The sequence below is a fragment of the Hylobates moloch genome, unplaced genomic scaffold (genome assembly GCF_009828535.3).
Source record: "Hylobates moloch isolate HMO894 unplaced genomic scaffold, HMol_V3 SCAFFOLD_2, whole genome shotgun sequence".
In the NCBI taxonomy this organism is placed as follows: Eukaryota; Metazoa; Chordata; class Mammalia; order Primates; family Hylobatidae; genus Hylobates; species Hylobates moloch.
In genome coordinates this window covers 153625902-153645647 of record NW_026652277.1, presented here as the reverse complement: position 1 = coordinate 153645647, position 19746 = coordinate 153625902, and the positions used below count along the sequence as shown (strand labels likewise).

Genomic DNA, 19746 nt, shown 5'->3' with positions numbered 1-19746 from the left:
GGCAAATACTCAGAGAACCCTCTGCTATGTAGAACTTGAAACTCATCTTGGTAGTGCCAAAGAACTTATCCTAGCCTGAAAATTTAATTAGAAAAAAAAAAGCTATGTTTTGAGACCTCTTTGGAGATAAATGACATAATTTAGGGTTCACTTCATAGTTAGAAAATAAATGTCATCTTGCTTACTCAAGATTGTATGAATAACCTAAATGCAGGTCAAAATTATTAGACTTATAATTTTTTTTAATTCAACACATAAAATGAGCTTTGAAAAATTTATGTGTGGATTCCTTAGGTTACCTTTTTGCATTACTTTAAAGAAGAAACACTGTAAATGTTTGCTGTATTAAAGGGAACAACTCATACGCCTTTTCACAGAATTTGAGAAAGTAGCAATTAAAAACTGTATCTTAGTGCTATTATCTACTTCTGCAGCTCCAGTTTGTAATAACTCTTTGTTATTACTTTAAAATATGCCAAAGTTAAAAATATTTTCTCAGTTAAGAAAATTTATGGAGTAACACATTAAAATGTACTTAGTCCTTCAGCTTAAATATTCAGTCACTTTTCCTTAGCTTCTACTGTTACCTGTAAGATATAATATTATCAGTGGAGAAGAGTAACATTTCATAAAACTTACCATTTAAGAGGGGAACAGTGCACACTGGGGCCTACTGGAGGGCAGAGGATGGGAGGAGGGAGAAGATCAGGAAAATAACTAATGGGTACTAGGCTTAATACTTGGGTGATGAAATAATCTGTACAGCAAATCCCCATGACACATATTTCCCTACATAACAAACCTGCACATCCTGCACATGTACCCCGACCTTAACAGTTAAAAAAATTTTTTAAACCTTACCATGCATTAACATGTTTTCAATTTAATGTTTTAGCATACATTTAGTAACATGTATTATTAAAATTGAGCATTGATTCTCTTAAAAATTTTAATTTTCTAATTTCTGTTTTGAAAAGGAACAAAAATACTGCATAATGTTACAAAAATTAGAAATATGTATCTTTTTATAAAGAAAATTTGTCCTATTGAAAAAGTTATAGCAAACACAGTTTTAAAATTGTTTACTATTTCTCTTCTACACATATATATTTTCAAGTTACTTGTAAATTGCTCATAAATTCTTAATGATTGGACTCTAGGCTAAGGACTTAGCATATTTTACATTTATTAGCTGTAACTTCAAGTTCACCTGTGCTTGAAAGATCCCCCACACAGGAAAAACCTGCATAAAGTATCTGGAAAACACAAGCACCCAAGAAAAGCTGACAAACCGCCAGAGGCAACAGATAAATACAGAACACCAAAGACCTAGTTTTACATAACTAGACCAGAATTTTACTGTAGCATAGCGAAGCTTACTCTAGGGTTTATATTATTTGCAATCATCTAAATAATTTATTTGCTCTTTCCACAGGACATGGCTAGTGTACTGGAAATAATCTTTTATGTGTTTACAACACGTATGCACTATCATTTTCATTCTGAGACATTAGATTAGCTTGTATAGGGCCGTTAACTGTGAAACAATTTAGATAATGAAGAAAGCTGCTATGAGCTAATTTTAGCTAATTTATATCAGCCACTATACAAGAAAACACTAACTTCTATGCACGAAAGCCATAAATCAGGAGCTCAATAATGTAGTTTGCCAAATATATTTGTTGGAAAATGTGAGGTACTGATGAAAGGCAGAATCTGTAACAAGTAGTTCTTTGACCTAAGATCTCCCTAGCCTATTAGCAACCTCAGAATGATACTTTGCTAAAAGTACTACTGGCAAGTAACAATTACAAACTAACATTGTTACTCTGATGAGATTGTAATGCTTTTGTAAAGAAATGTTTGCATAATATTATAATGGCCACAATGAAATATGGAAGGTGAATATATTATTATTTACTTAGTTTATGATTTTGATAAATACTTCTCATTTTAAAATTTATTTCTTAATTGTACAAAAGGGTAGGTGAGTACATGTAGATATGGGTACAAATAAAACATGCATTTTTATCAATATATTCAAAAATTCTAAACAATTTTAGATAGAGACTGAGGTGAATGGTGGTGGTGAGAGGAAGAGGAAGATTTTTACTTTTCATTTTATGCTCTTCTGAACAGTTGGAATTTTCTAATGTGTGTTCTACTTTTGTATTTTAAAGTTAATGATTAAAATAAATCTGCTAAATTGAAAATAAAATAAGATACAATTGTTTCAAATACAAGATAAAATACAACAAAGTAATAAAAATTTTTGAATATTTACTTCTAGTCCATATTGGAGTCTTTTAATACTATATGTGTTTTCCTCACTATGCACTACTCACTACTCCTCACTACCCCTACTCTCTTTCCATATCTTTTGAAGAAAACAATAATGGATAAAAATGAACAGTGCAGACTTCTTAAGTGCCAACCACTGTTTCAATCACCTCATATGTATTAATTCAATGTGAAATCAGATTAAGACAAGATTGTTATTACCACTGGTAACTGCTGAAGCAAATGTAGATCCTAACTAGAGAGAGATAACATCACACTAGGCCTCAAGTAATTTCTCTGTCTCTGTCTCTCTCTCTGTTTCTACACACACACACACACACACACACACACACACACACACACACACGATGCCTAGTGCTTCATCAAAAATAACCAGGTATACGAAAACCAGCCACTTTGATTCAACCAGCAGCAGCAGCAGACAATAGCTATAAACACTCAAGAGATCAAAATAAAAGCAACAAAAGTTTTATAATGATTTGCAGAATATGTTTAAGGATATGAGAGGCAAGATTGAGAATTTTGACAGAAAGCTAGAAATGACCAAAAATCTCTAAAAATTTTAAAACTGAAAAATACCATAACTTAAGAAATTGTTTTATGGGATAAATGACAGATTAGATACAGATGAAGAAAGACTTAGGGAAATAAAAATATTGGTCTAAAGAAAATCTTCAAAATGAAGATCAAAGAGATTGAAGGTAAGTAATGGGAGTAGGAACATTCAAAACTCGAACATACATGTAACTGGAGTCCCATTAAGAAAGGCTAGAGAATGATGGTTTCCAGCTTCACCCATGTCCCTACAAAGGACATGAACTCATCATTTTTTATGACTGCATAGTATTCCATGGTGTATATGTGCCACACTTTCTTAATCCAGTCTATCATTGTTGGACTATTGCAAGGACGATAAACCAAACGTCGCATGTTCTCACTCACAGGTGGGAATTGAACAATGAGAACACTTGGACACAGGAAGGGGGACATCACACACCATGGCCTCTTGTGGGGTGGAGGGAGCGGGGAGGGATAGCATTAGGAGATATACCTAATGTAAATGACGAGTTAATGGGTGCAGCACACCAACATGGCACATGTATACATATGTAACAAACCTGCACGTTGTGCACATGTACCCTAGAACTTAAAGTATAATAATAATAATAAAATAAAGGCTAGAGAGAATGGGGCAGAGGCAATATTGAAAGAGATAATTAATGAAAATTTTCCAAAATTGTTAAACAATATCAAGACACACGTTTAAGAAACCATACAAGCCCTAATTGGGATAAATGCAGAGAAAACCATACCTAAGTAATCATGGCAAAACAAGCAATCAAACATGAAAATAGTGCTACAAACAGAGGAAAAGGACAGATTGCTTTTAAAAGACTATTTTCTGACTTATCAACAGAAACATTAAAAGTGATAAGACAATACAATAATATTTTAAAGTAAGGAGGAGGGGGATTACAATCTATAATTTTATTACCAGTGAAAGTACACATCAGAAATAAAGGCAAAATAAAGCCATTTCATACAAAACCAAAATCTAAACAAAATCATCACTGCACTAAAGGAAATCCTATATGTGACCTCAGAGATGCAGGAAAGAATGAAGATGTGTAATTGTAAGAAACCATAATAACATATAATTATTCAGAGATTTACATTATATAAAGTTAAATACCTAACAATAGCATATAATTTAGGAGGGAGACAAAAGTAGTTAAAGCATTCCAATATTCTCAAATTTGCCACAAAGGAATAAAAGTGCTAATATGCATTATGCTTGTATTAGGTCATAGATGCATCCTGTAACCGCAATAGTCACCAGTAAAACAATGTAAAATAATGTAAAAATAACAAGCTAAAGCTAATAGAAAGGGGGCAGTGCAATTACAAAGATACTTAATTCATAATTAGGAAAGTGAGGAAAGAAAAAGAAATACAGAACAAGAAAAATAAATAAATTGTACATAGTAAGTCAGCATATTTGAACCCAAATATATCACTGCTTCCATTAATTATAAAAGGATTAAATATTCACTGAAAAGGCAAATATAGTCAGACTGAATGACAAAAGAAAATGTACTTATTTGCTGCTTGTAAAGAGACACACCTAAAACATAAACATATAGACAATTTAAAACTAAAAGAATGAAAAATGATAAGGCATGCAACCACTAAGCAATGGAAAGCTAGTTTTACAGATTGTAGTATCAGCCCAGGGAGAATTGAACGCAAAAAAAAAAAAAAAAAAATGGAAGGGATATTTTACTATGGTAAAATTTCATTTCGCCAGGAAGTTACAACAGTTCTAATATTGTTTATAAGGAATTCTCAACCTTTTTCCCATTATCATCCTGCTCCCTTATGGAGCCATTTTAGGTATTTCTTTCCCTAATCACACTCCCCCAAGTCAAGGAAATTTTAATGCCAACTTGACTGAATAACTGTTTATGTGCTGAACCTTTTTAGGTCACAAACCATTACGATGTCTAAGGGTTTTTGGCTCCCCAAGAACCAAGTATTGCCCCTGCTGTGAAGGCAGGATATAACAGCACAGTATCAAAATACTAGTTTAAATTTTATAAAATTGCTGATATTCAACCTTGATCTAAAAAAATGGCAATTTTAAGTTGTTCAATATAATATATAAGCAAATGATGGCAAAATAAAAGAAAATAATTCTGAATCATGAGGAAATTTTTTTAATATACCTCTTCCAGTAATAGAAGTAAAAAAATCAATAAAGATATAAAAGATTTCAATGATATGATGAATAAATCTTCTAATTGACATCTATAGAGCACTATGCCTAACAATTGCAGAATACATTTATTTCAAGTACATGTAATGCGTTTAGAAAAGCTGACTGTATATTTGGTTATACATTCAAGTTTCAAAAAATTCAAAGATCTTAATGGCATGACTTGTAAGCGCAGTAGAATTATACCAGGAAACAAAGACAAAAAGAGAACTAGGACATGCCAATTTGTTTGCAAATTAATCAATATAATCCTAAATAATTCACAGGTGAAAAACAAATTATAATTGAAATTGTCTTGAATTAACTACTAACAGAAACACTAACTTTTAAAACCTAGGGGAGACAGCTGAAACCGTGAAAAATAAATTTGCTCCTTTAAATGTATATACTCAAAAAGAAGAAACACTGAAAAATAATCAACAACAACAAATCCATGAGAAATTACTAAAACTGACAATGAAAATAGAACATCTGAATAGCCCATAAAAATAAATGGAATTAAAACTGTAACTAAAAACTTGCCCACAAAATATTTCAGACCCAGATGGACTTATGTGCAATTTCTATCAAATATTTGAGGAAAAAAATAATATAAACTTACAAAACTCTCCCAGAACATTTTTACTAGGGTAATATTTCCTAACTAATTTAATAAAGTCAATGGAACCTTGATACGGCCATAACCAAAAAGGATAATTTTAGGTTAATGGTTTTCATCAACATAGTTTCAAAATCCTAAAAATTATTAGCAATTCAGAAACAGAGTAATGAGTGATATTGAAAATAAGCATAACATAACATGACCGTTAGATTTATTCTAGGATTTCAGTTTGTTTTGAAATTATAAAATCAATCGCCCATAAACAGAATAAAAGGGAAAAGTCATACGAAAAGTATTTTAAAGAACATTTAATAAGAAATGCTTAGGAAACTAGGAATCAAAGGAAACTTTCAAATGTTATAGAAAACATCAAACTTAGTGGTAGAATGTTGAAAGCTTTCTTTCTGAGACTGGAAACAAGATAATGTTGCCACGATTACCCCTTCAACAATATACTGAAAATCCTATGTAGTACAATAAAACAAAGTTATCAGTATTAAAAAGGAAAATCAGTGACCACCAGTATTCTTGGATGCTCTGATTACCTCTATGGAAAAGCAAAATAATCCATAGATAACGTATTGGAATTTGTGAGTTTTGCAAGGTTGCTGATAATTAATTGATATACAGAAGTTGATTGTTTTTCTATGTGTCAGTAACAAAAAGTTAAAAATAGAAATTGAAGAGATGCCAGTTGGAATACCATCAAAATACTAAGTGCCCAGTAATATGTCTAGCAAGGAATATGTAAAATGACCATAAAGCTAGCCAGAAGATATTACTGACAGAAATTAACAAACACCTAAATAAATAGAAGGATACATTATGTTTATGATTTGGAAGACTCAGAAAAGATGCCAGTCTTCCCAAATTGATCTATATCCCAACAGTGTTTTGTTTTAGGGAAGAATCTTAAGTTAATTTTAAAATTGTTATGAAAATGTAAAGAATCAAAAATGTTAAAAACAGTCTTGAGAAGAATAAAACATGAGATTTTACCAATGGAAAAAATGTTTGTAATGTATATAACAATCAAAGGTATAAAATATGTATATAATATATATAAGTATATATAATACCCTATAAATATACAAAATAACTTGATCAGAGACTTGACAAAAAAGATATTTACATGGCCGATATACATGTTTTCTACCATAGAATGATAAATTCTGTGTATTCAGATAATTAAACATCATGCAACAATGAAAATGAACCAAATACAATGATAGGCAACAACCTATCTAGTCTTCAGATATAACGCTGCGTGAAAGAATGGAAGAGGCATGATGGGTTTCCTCAGGTGCCAAACATGTAATAATGTTCTATTTCTTGACTCTCTTGATTTCTATGTAGGGGGTTCAATGGTGCATAATTATATGTTAGATAATTTTCTGTTATGTGTGCTATAGTTTAATTCAGAAAGTAAAAAAAAATTTAAAACAAGATTTCTCTTAAATGTTTAAAGCACCAACAACACTGTAAACAAAATGATTCCATGAAATAATTTCTAAAACTTGTAATCAAATAATACCAGTTGATACACTAACATCAAGTTTTACTCTTCCATACTCTGTTCTAAGCATTTTACAAATAAAAACTCATTCCATTCTCTCAAGAATTCTCTCAAGAAGCAGATATTAGAAACACCTTAATCTAACAAATAAGCAGAGCGAGGCCTAGAGAGACTAAGGAACTTCTTCATGGTCACAGAACTAATAAATGAACCATACTGAATGTTGCCAAATTATGCACTGTTGATCAATGCACTCTACTGTCTCTCAGAGCAAAATTTCTGAAGTTTGAAGTATCAGATTAATCCATTTAATCCATTTAAATCCATTTAAAATGAAATAATGCTATTTTTCTATATATTTGAATTTTTGTATAAAAATATAGTGGGTAGATTAACATTTTCAAAACAGATATTTTTATGTTTTGTGTATTTTAAAAATGTTTCCTAACTCATTCTTAGAATGATTAAGCATGGATTTTAAGCATATAAAAACAATTAAAAACTGTCAGCAAAAAGCTGAAGTTGAATTTCAACTATTAGCTGCAACTTATCTGAGTCTCAATTTCCTTGCCTTTCAAGTGGGCATAACAAATCCCCATCTAACAGGAATGTTCTAGAAAGGACATTTGTATTATGAACTAACTACTTACATAGGAAAGCCAGAAATTTTGGAACCTAAAGGTTTACATTTACATTTTAGACACCTGAAATCTAAAAATGTTAAATAACTTGCCAACAGTATCATTCTTAGCATCTGGAACTTGAACTCAGGGCTTTAGGTTACAAGTTCAATGCTCCTTGAAAAAAATTGAATTCTCATTTTTTTTTCCTGCTTTTCCTTTTCTCCTTTCACACAAAATAAGCAAATTGAATTTTAAATTATTACTCATTATTGCCATTTAATCCAATAGATGTATTTGATTATTTGGTTTGTAAAGATTTACATTAAAGGAGACAATATATTTTAAATAGGCTATATTCTCTAACTCAATGTTTTGATTTGTTTTTGTATTACTACTACATACAAAGCTCTTATATGCATTTTGTCAAGTTTAAGAAGGGCCTCTCTCATGCACCCACACATGGGCACTTGGGGAAACATATTCAATGAAAAAGAGAACAATATTCCTCAATTATTTTATTTATAAGCTATTGAACTATATTTCTAATACTTAGTGATTTTTAATAATTAAAAGAGATTTATAGGGAAAAGTTTAGAATGTTAGTTTTTGTCATTCCAAACTGCTATCACACAAATTCCTGTTTTATGTTTATTCCTTTTGTATTATTTTAACTTAAAGATTATTTTTTGCTCCAAACACAATAATGAAAATCTAGAGAAATAGAAAATAAAAACTACTAAATATGGAAAATGAGCAATACCTACACTTTTCCAAATGAAGCTAAAAACCCAATTGAAATTAGGTTTTTATTTAATTGGAAAAGCATGAACACTCATCTTAAGAACATGGAAACACACTATATTTCTATCACATAGAAAGTAAGTTTTTTCTTAGATTTAATGACCTTTTCTAAATCAAGGCATTCTTTAGACCTCTGTATTACTGCAGCATCTCCTTTTACAAGAATGCTTTCTACACTTTTGTGAATGACTGAGTTCTTTCATCTGACTGGACCCAGCTGGCAAGTGGCATAATGAGAAAGGGAAATGAAGGTCTTTTTTTTTTTTTTCTCTCCTGGAAAACCAAGAAATGTATAAATCATGTCCAAACAGAAGAAGCATTACTTGCTTGCATAACTGTACAAGCTGTACATCTTAATATAATGTTTTCTACTGTTTTATGAATAACTGATATTATAGTATAATTTTCCTTTAAAAGTCTATGATACGTGATTTCCTTAAACACGGTTTGAATAGATACTAATTTTGCATGTATAGTTAATGTGAAAAATTAAACTGAACTGACCAATTCTAAAACAAAATTTAGCCAAGATGTTCAAACCAGTAAAATATGTATGGTAAAATATGTTTATTGTTTATGGAGAAAGATCTCAAATAATTGGGCATGTAACAGGCCAAAGTTTCTTAGACCCAGATCGAAGGAACTTTGAGCTTGACCAAGCCCCTCATTTTATACATGAGAAAGCTGGTGCCCAGAGGGCTGATTGGCCCAAAGTTACTCAAACAAGAGTGATGGGCTCCCTATCTTCTGGCTTCCTGGATTCTTACTTCCAGGGAATTCTCTGCTCCCTAGCCATGTCAAAGGTACATGGGAGAAATTTAGTAAGGGTCAAAGAAAGAAATTAATGAAGAAATTTTAAAGCAAAACAGAACTCGGGCTGGACGTGGTGGCTTACACCTGCAATACCAGCACTTTGGGAGGCCAAGGTGGGTGGATCACTTGAGGTCAGGAGTTTGAGACCAGCCTGGCCAACATGGTGAAATCCCATCTCTACTAAAAATACAAAAATTAGCCAGGTGTGGTGGTGCATGCCTGTAATCCCAGCTACTTTGGAGGGTAAGGCAGGAGAATCGCTTGACTCTGGGAGGTGGAGGTTGCAGTGAGCCAAGATCGTGCCACTTCACTCCAAGCTGGGCAACAGAGCAGGACTCTGTCTCAAAAACAAACAAAAAAATGGTAATTAAATTAAATAAAATGAAAAACATAAAATAAAATAGAACTCTTTCTTCTTTTACCTTCAAATTTTTCTGGTCACTTTAAAATATCACACAATAAATAAATGTCAGTAACTTTTTCCCATTATAAATATAATGCATTTATAGAGGGGAAAGTTGAACAATTCTAAAGTATATACAAGAAAAGTAAGCCTTGTTCCTATCCCATACTCCAAGTTCTCCAAGGCATTGTTTGTTAAGTTTTTAATTCAAATTTCCAGAAATTTTTAATAAGTATATATGAATGTGTCTATGTATTTATACAACTGTTAATGTAGCTTCCCCCCTCCACTTAATACATCTGAAAAATCATTCCAGATTTTTGCATGTAGAGGTACTTCATTCTTTTAAATGACTATATGGTGTTCTATTGTATGATTTTGCAATAATTTTTCAATAATTCACCTATTATTGGGCTCAAGTTGTTTCTGATATTGTTTAGGTTACAAACAATGCAAAAATAAACAATTCTATATCTTCTTAGACAAAGATTTGCTAGAGTCAAAGAGAATGTAAAACACTGACCATTTGATACCTTCAGGTATCAAATTTTGACCAATCCATGGTAGCCTCTCCATGTCTATGCCTGGACCTATGGAAACATACTCCTCACACCAGACTAGCCCTGGACCCCACCCCCATGCCAGAGCAAAAGAAGATTCTTAGAGATTAAGTATATTTAAGTCATGTATTAACTTCATTTTTGAACAGAATCCTTTTTTGAGCATGTCTAAAGCAATGGGAATAATTTTCATCTTGTAAAAAGGATATTTTATATACTTCCCATTTATATGTGAATTATGACTATGTAGAACACAGAAGGTATTAATAAGAAAAAAATCTGAGCAGGAAATTTAATGAAAAACTATATGAATTCACCAACCACTAGGAAAAAAAAGTAAGTATTACTCCAAATTTTACACAAGGAAGACTCCTCAAAACCTCATTACCAATCTATTTTTCCCTTCTTTCCCTAACAGATTCAAGAAAGAAAGAAAAAGAGAGAGAGGAAAGGAGGGAGAATGAAAAGGAAGGAAGGGAGGGAGGGCGGGAGGGAGGGAGGGAAGGAGGAAAAGGAGTAAGAGGGCAGAAGGAAAGAAGGAAGGGAGGGAGGGAAGAAAGGAAGAGAGGAAGTGAGGGAGGGCAGAAAGGAAGGGACTTTAAATGCATGACAAAGTTTCTTTACTGGTATATGGACTGTGGCTATTATTTTCATACTTCTATATTGTATACACATAAATATATAAAGCATTCATAAAAGGATTTAAGGTTTTAAAATGTTGAGATATTTATACAGTAGTATCAAGAATTATATATTGCTTAATATTGTGTGTTTTCTGTTATGTTGTTTTTAGGTTCATCCAAAACTATAAAACCAGCTCCCTATTCTCCATGCTTGAGGTGTTAAATGTAAACTCTCACTCAGAGGAGACACCAGCTGGAATGCTCTGAGCCACACAGAATCCCAGAAATGTCTTAAGGTGATTGAACTGCACCAAATCCCATCACTAGTAAGCGGCAGCAACCCTGTGCCAGCCCGGCAGGGCAAGGTCTCAGAGCAGATACTCAATGGACAATCAATTCACCACAAATTTCTTCTGAAGCTTCCCTCAACTTAGTTATCAACAGGTTTTCATTTATTCTCTAAAGAAATCAGAATTAGTGTTGAGAAGATATTAAGTGAAGTAATATAGAAAATCCAGGACAGTGATTGGCATTTAGGAAAAAGACTTTTGTCTTGTAATAGTAAAGTTCCTAGCTACAATTTTCACAAAGCATGCCTCTTTGCTTTCTGTAGGAGTGTCACAGCCACAGAGGGGCACATCAACCTGATACAAGAGAAATGGAGCGGGGAGAGGTGACTGTCTTAGGGGAGTGATAGTCTTTCTGGGGAGAAATTCTCAAACCCAAGTCCTTGTTTTGTTTTTGCTTTTCCTTGGCAATGAGATTATCTTGGAGGTAAAATTGTGTAAATGTGGACAACTGAGTAAAGGCAAACTACACAGAGAGTAGTGGAAATAAGGAACGGGAGAGGTGGAAAAATAAAAGTAAACACATGCTAATGATTCAGTGTTAATTTTGTCAGGTTAAATCACAGAATTTGGAAAGAAAAAGGGCATCTAACAGCCTTAAAGATGAGGAAACTGAGGCTCCAGAGTTGAAGAAATGTGTCTTCACTCCCACAAGTAATCTCGAAGTTCTGAGCCACCGTAAGAGTTTTCCTGACACTGAGGTAATTTCCTACCATGTTGACACCACATTGTGCCAGTGTTCAAGACCATCGCAGCTATGAACCTTGCTGGCGTGTATCAAATGCCTGCTGGGACCACGGCTGCCCATAGTGCTCTCTAAAGACTCCAGCTTTCTATAACTCCTACAGTTTTAAGTTCAAGGAATGATGAAGATGACGCCAATGTACGGATTTGATTTACCAACTCAGGCCTGTACAGCAGCTGAATCAACCTGTGGGAAAATTTTGGCTTTCTTTAACATTCTAATTTTTAAGAACACCATTGCAAATACATGATTTCCAAAATAATAACAATGCACTTAATCACATTATAGATCATCATATAAAAATAAATACCTAAATAGAAATACAATTTATTTTTTTCTTAAATTCCAAATTGTATAGCGCTGCCTCCTCTGCAGTTTTCCATCACTGCCTCCCTCCCAAACTTCTCCTTTTGTTCTTTCATTTCTTTGTACAGACTCCAGTCATTTGTTTAAATATTCATACTCAACCAGAATATGTTTCCTAATGTGAGAATCATTGCTTATTCACAGGCACAGCCCTTGACATCCTGAAAACATGTAGTAATGATTTTTGGAATAAAGGTTTGATACTTCTACAATTACATGTAAATGGAATTAAAAAATTCTAGGTTGAGAATAAGAATACTATAAAAATTTTGATCTAAAATGGATGTTAGAGATAACCCAGCACAACCAGTTGCTCTTACAGTTGGGGAAACTGAGGTCAAGAGTGAGTGAGTGGCTCAGAGTCACCCAGCTCATTAGAGCCTGAATGAACCACCTTGGTTCACTACCTCTGTTCACCGCCCTTTCTAGTGCACTTCATGAAATCACTCTCTAAGTACAAATCAACTCATTTAGATACTCAAATGATTCCTGAGAAAGTAGAAAGTATAAATGCCTTGACCACACATAAGAACTTTGACATATTTCACTCACTGTATTCAAATTTCTAACAATGCCTGGTACATAATAGGTATTCAGTCAGTTTGGGTTTCTACATCCCTTTTCTCCTTCTCTTCTTCAAATTTGTATGTAAACCACGTTAAAGACTGCTAATATATAAAGTAGGCACCATCCCATGAATCAAAGTGGGCATTCCTAGAGCCACTGAGGATGTTTGTAGAAGCCAGTGGTGCTGATCCCACGGCTACTCTCCTGTGGACAATGGAAGTGCTCCCCAAAGTACATTCTTAGGGGAAATGGGGCTGCTGCCATGAGGAGGTGCCAATAGAGATTAGAGATGGTCTTTGCGCTGAGAGAGACCTGACATTTCCAAATGCCAAGTCCTTTCTTCCTCAGCCAAATGTACCCCCTAGAACATAGATACCTACTTTAGCTGTAGATTTTTGAGGGCATACATAGCTGAATCCATAAGATAGTGGATTATTTAGATAAGAATTTCTGTAGATAGTTTCCAATCAATTATGTACCCCAACAATGTGAGGTCAACTACTTAGACTACCTCTTAGCTTCTACATTTAGATGTTTCAAAGTCAGTTCTGATCCTTAAATTCCACACTTCTCTTTAATGGGAACAAAGCCCTTTTCGTATTCCTTGGGATTAGCTTACCACTTAATAAATTCCTTCCAACACTGTCTTCTGTGAGTCAACAAACAGCTTCCTCCTGTGATTTGGGCCTGTCTAACAACAAGTTAGACTTCAGAAGAATAATTACTAGGCTGAGGCATTTTCCAGGTGGTACATTCCCACTTTGAGGAAACTTGGTCATTTTACTTTTGCATTTAAGATGTCCTTTGGCTGAAAATAAAGTGTCAGTGTTTGAAATGTCCTTCTCTGTATTATTGGCTTGATTTTTAGATAATATTTTAGGCTGGACTGACACCAAAAGTGCTTTTCAAAAACACATGAAAACACCAAGATTATTTAAATAATTTACAATATATGAAAGATAGTAAATTCTAGGCAAACATTTTAACTAGGTTTTTATGGAGAACTGACAGTGAGTAGCTTTGTGCTGAACACTGTGTAAGGCATTAAAAGATGCACTAGTGTAATTATTTTCCCTAAATTAATGCCTGTCCCTGACACATCTTAGACTTTTCCACCCTTGCCCTAAATAACTTAATTCAAAAAAAAAAAAAAAAATTCTCCCAGCTAATTTGCTGACATGTAGTCACCACTGATTTTGTCACATGTTGTTCAAGAGAGTGAGTACATTCTGAAATTAGACAGCTTACAGTGTCAGGTAAAAATTCTTACAAGGCAGATACAGTTTTTGGAGTTGCAACTAGTTAACTGTGGGCTTCTACTTGAGACAAAAGTGACTTCATTTTATTGGAGAAAATGTCAATCAAGACGTAACTACTGACACCCGTCTTTGTTTCACCAGCCAGTAATAAAAGATAAAGCAGAGGAAATGGAGGAGCTGCAGTTATGCGTTTGCAACACACAAAGTCCTTGTTTTCCCACTAGGCGCTGCAGAAAAGCAATTGTCCATTCACGGCACATCCTCTGCATTTCAGAGCTAATATTTTTGCAGTTCTTAACTTAGTACATTCCAGTCTTATGCAGTTAATTTTTTTAACCCTTTGAAATACACCTCGTGTTTGAAATTGTGCTTAATATTACTGCTAACATGACCCAGTTTTAAAGCTTTCAGGTTCTCAATGTTGAGAATAGAAACTTTAAGAAAATCGGTTAGAAATTTTGGAACAGGGTAATGATTTCAAATAATCCTGTCTTATTTGCTATTGCATAACTTTGAGAAGGGTAATAGGGAAATCCATGGTAACCATATATTACTTAAATTGCTGTTACAAAAACCGACTCTCTGGATAGGAATGATTTTTAGCAGGGATCCCCCTTAACACATAATAATGTGCCATTGAAAACAACATTAGCCCTGTGTTGAACTGCCAAGCTTCCTGCAGCATTTAGTGTGTTTACTGTATGTGAATGCATATGCCTGCCTCTGGTGCAAAGAGGTTTACTCTTATTGCAATAGTCACTCTGGCTAGAGCACATGAAGAACAGAATTTTTAAATGATTAATTAGTCCCCAGGCTCAATCACTTAAGCCCCTAATTGAATATCTGACTCCATTTTCAACTATTGTAGGAAAAGATAATTAGCAAATTTGCAGTGGTAATAAAGAAGTTTTACTTTCCTTTATAAATAATAATATCTAAATTTCTGGTCATATAACTTAGTACTTGTATCTCTCCTGGACTTCTGAATCCAAAACATTTTTTGAAAAATGCAACAAGGTGATGAAGGATTTTTCTTAAGAGTTCATTTTTTGGACATCTTCTATTGATTTTTTTCTACCTTCAGTCTCACTATCAGCTTCTTCCCTTCTTGCCACCAATTTCTTCATCTTGAAGTCTGCTATCAACCAACATGGAAAAACTCAAGAAAAAAACTGATTTCCTTATTCCCTGTTCCGCAAACCTTACCAATCCCTTTCCCAGCGTTTTCCTATCCTGTCCCACCAAAAATGAAAATTACCCAACCCCAAGATTTATGTTGGAGAAAAAAATATTGCATTCTTTATTATTTTTTTTTTTTAAAGACCACCTCATTGTGGGCTCGAAGTGCAGTGAAAATGCCGGAGTCTCATTACACTGGTTGGAATGAAACCCTGTTGCCCTTAAACAGTTAATTCAGGGTAAGTGATAATGTTTAGTCAGTTCGCCTAGAAAAAGGAAGGAAATTCAAAAGCTGGTTGCTGTAGTAACAATCACAGACAAAAAATATATATATGTACAGGTTCATTTTAAATAAAAATCCTGCCATCTCTCTGTGACTCTATTCTCTCAAGAAAACTGAGCTTGCCGCTTAAATTTGTTGTACATACCTCAACCATTAAACAAGACATTTAACCATAGTGGCAGTTCTGTGACCTTTGAATGCCGTGAAATCTCTGAGCGGTGCTGCTTGTTCATGAAGACTTGTGCTGCAGAATCCAGCAACTTCATCCAGGATTAGGAATATAATTAAGTAACAAAAAAAAAAAAGAAAAAAGAAAAAAAGAAAAAAAAAGGAAAAGAAATAAAGAAACACAAAAGCACACAAGGAGATCGAGAAAGAAGGAAGGTAGAAAGAGAGGCTCTCCCTGGGTGAGTAACACCACTTTTCTCCCAGACAAGTGCTGGGACAGAGCCCAGCCTGCTGCAGTGCCCAGACCAACTGACTGGCTGGGTGAGCAGCCGCCGGCCTGCTAGGCTGGGAGGTGCTGTCAGTTGCCACAGGCAAGGAAAAGCAGAGACCAATCGGCTTCAACTCTGGCAGCTTACTGGAGTGGAGCCTTTTCTGTTTATGTTTCCTCATTTCAAGAGTGACGTCAAAGGGTTTAGTTTTTCCTCTGCATGTGCTATTAATTTTAAAGTACTGTACTATGGGAAGAATGTGTGTGTGCCTGTGGTCAGCCTGGGCACCCCACTCTCAGGAGAGCCCAAGAAACATTTTCTATATTCGGGAATACATTTAAAGAATTTAAAATACCTTGTGGTGAGGTGTATAAAAACAAAAGCAAAACAAAACAAAAATTAAATATAAAACCCTGAGCTAAATCATAGCAGCAAGATGTAGATTTTTTCCATCTGTGAGTGTATGTGCTACATACTCACTTGGCAGCTGTTGCTAATTTTTTTTTTACCTGATTCATTTTTACTCTTACCTAAAAATGAGTTATTAATCTTGATAGCCATAGAGGCAGAACGTGCAAATGCACTGGTGAACAAAATGATGTGCAATGAAACATAGAACTCCTGTGTCAGTTTGTGCCATGGGTCCCTGCGTTTCCTCCAGGTTCCGTGGTGAAGCCTCAGGCTTGTTCCTGCCAGGGAGATGCCTCCTGATGCCAGCAGGAGTCATTCAAGAAGCAATTTGGTGATGCCATGCAGGTGTGCCTGGGGCCTCAGCTTGTTCTTTCCCAAAGAGCATGAAGGTCCAGTTATTTAGGGATACTTCCTTTACCAGGGACCCCAGCTTATCCCTGGGTTACACTTCCCACTCTGGAAAAATCTCCATAGTTGCCATCTGTTGTTTCTGCCTTCCCCACATCCTCCTACTTTTCCCCATCCCCATCCTGAATTCTGCTAACAGACCTTTTTTTTGAGGGGTGGGCCGGGCGGAGTGGGGGGAAGGGGGCGGAACTTTCCTTCCTCTATCTTCTATGTATTGCATGGACTTTGCCCCCAGCCCCATTCCCACAACAGAGCCACAAGGGGGCATGGGACCCACAGGGGCCAACCAGATTTCTCCATTGCTCCGAGGCAGACTATGTTTTAGGGGTGGGCACAACACTAAAGAATGTCCACATTCCTTTTTCAAATACTAATATCGTTTCTTTGAGAAAGAAAGTATTTATATATCCCTAAGAGCCTAGGTGCTAGGATTAAGCATCCCTGTAGTTGTTGGGGTTTATCTTTGGTGTTGAAGCTACAATAGTGAACAAAACAAATGGTTCTTTTCCCCCATGGAGTCTACATTTTGGAGAAGCAGGGAAACTGTCAAAGAAAAATAAGTAAACATATAATGTCAGGTGGTAATGAGGGCTTCAAAATAAGGTAAGGAGAATGAGGTGTGTGTGTACACGTGCATGTGTGTGTGTGTGTGTGTGTGTGTTTGGTGTGTGTTTGCTATTCTAGGAAAGATGATCAGGGCAGCCCTCTGATAAAGCAACTTGGAGCAGAGGCCTGAATGATGGGATGTAGCGGGTACTGTGTGCCTCTACCTTCCATGCAGAGGAAGCCATGGAAAGGCCCCACAACAGGTGAGTGCTTGGCAGAGTCAAGGAACAGGAAGGGAAATAGAGTGGCTGGAAGAGAATGAGCAAAGGGAAGAAATAAGTTTCAGAAGGTATGTCTGGGACAAGATCAGGACATGTCTTACAGGCCATGCACAGGACTTAGATTTTATTCCAAGGTGAAAACCTACCTATCAGAGTGTTTTGAACTGAGGAATGTCTATGATTCGACACGAATTCTGAAAAGATTTCTCTCTTTTCTCTGTGGAAGGCAGACTCCTAGGGAGCAAGAGTAGAAGCAGGGAGACCGATAAATGAGGCCACTGTGCTAACCTAAGTGAGAGCACATCGTGGCTCGGACTTGGGTGAGAGCAGTGGAGAAGGTGGGAGGGCCAGATTTTGGAAGGGGGCCTGTGTATTTGCAGAGAGCATTGGCAGTATTTGAAGATGAGAGGTGTGAGAAAAAGAGAGGAATCAAGAGTGATTTCCAGGTTCCTGGCTTGGGCAAACTGGACTAGAGTTGCCATTTACTGACATGGGGAAGCCTGGGAGAAGAGCCTGGTTTTGAGGTGAAATAAAGAACAGTTCTGGACCTTCACTGAACAGCAACAGATATTTGATTGTGTACTCTGTACCAGGCACTGTTCTAGGTGCTGGGGAGAATGCAGTGAAAACATCTAATACACATACACACCCTCCAACACATAATTCTTTGACCCCACGAAACTTAGATTCTTCTGAAAGGAGAATGACCATAACAACAAATAAAAAAATTATATAGGATATTGGGTGGTAATACTGTTGTGAAGAAAAAACAGGAGAGGGAAGGATCACTAGTCAGATAGAGGCTTGCAATTTTAAAGTGAGTATGCAGAGAAGGTGTGACTGCAAAAGTGATGTTGGACACAAAGGGGAAGTTGATGAGGGAGGCATAGGGTGAGCATTTTAAACAAGAGGACATCAAGTGCAAGGCTCTGGGGACTGGAGTATTTGGTAAGTAGTAGGAGATGGCAATGGGTGCAGAGGTGACAGATCATGAAGAGTTTTCTAGGTCATTGTAAGGACTTTGGCTTCCTGTCTGCATGAAACAGGGCTTTAAGGAGAGGAATGAGGCAATTTGACTTACATTTTGACAGGATCGCTCTGGCAACCATGTGGAGGTCAAGGTAGAAGAGAGTCTAATAAAGGATATATTGCAATAAACAAGCCAGACCTCCTAGTGGTGTCTACCACGATGCTTTGGTGGAGGTGGCTAGAAGTGGTTTACTTCCAACTATATGTTGGTGTTAAGGACAATAAGACTTGTTAAATGGATTGGGTGCTAAGTACAAAGGAGGGAGATTAGTGAGAGGAGCCAATGATGTCTCCAAAATTTGGGGTTCCATCAAGTAGAAGAACAGAGCTAGCACTGACCAAGAAATGGTGGGTGAAGCAGGTTTTGTGGGGAAGATGAAGTTTGATATTGAATATGTTAACCTTGCCTGTAAGATATCTACATGGAGATGTTGACTAGGCAGTGGAATATATAAGCATGGAGTTTAGGGTACAGTTCTGGGCTGTAGATATAAATTTTGAAGTCGTTGTATACCTGTAGTACTTAAAGCCATGAAACTAGATACAGTTACCAAGGGAATGAATGCAGATGGAAGAGCTGCAGGCAGTCCATGATTATGCTGTCAAGAATATAAAGAAGGACTAGCAAGGGAGGCTGACAAGGAGCCTCCTGAAAGTATAAGAAAAATCAAGAGCGGATGGCGTCTTAGAAGGTAAATTAAATATTTCAATGATCAGCTGTGTAAAATGACACTTGAATGAAGACTGAAAATTGATCCTTAAACTTAGAATGTGTAATCATTTGTGTCTTTAACAAAAGAAGGTTGAGTGTAGTAGAAAGCTGAAAGGTTAAGAAAAATGAAAGAAGAATTGGGAACAGAGAGTATAGGCA

The 19746-nt window shown here is 35.5% G+C and overlaps 1 protein-coding gene across 1 annotated transcript in view; it reads right to left on the bottom strand.

The window, feature by feature from the left end:
• The window catches only part of PDE7B (phosphodiesterase 7B), a 344587-nt gene extending 328300 nt beyond the window's left edge, over positions 1-16287 (bottom strand). The window contains exon 1 of the mRNA XM_032159684.2: positions 15909-16287. Coding sequence (XP_032015575.1) covers positions 15909-15929 — 21 coding nt within the window. The 5' untranslated portion in view covers positions 15930-16287. The remainder of the gene's footprint in view (positions 1-15908) is intronic.
• Positions 16288-19746: the final 3459 nt, after the last annotated feature.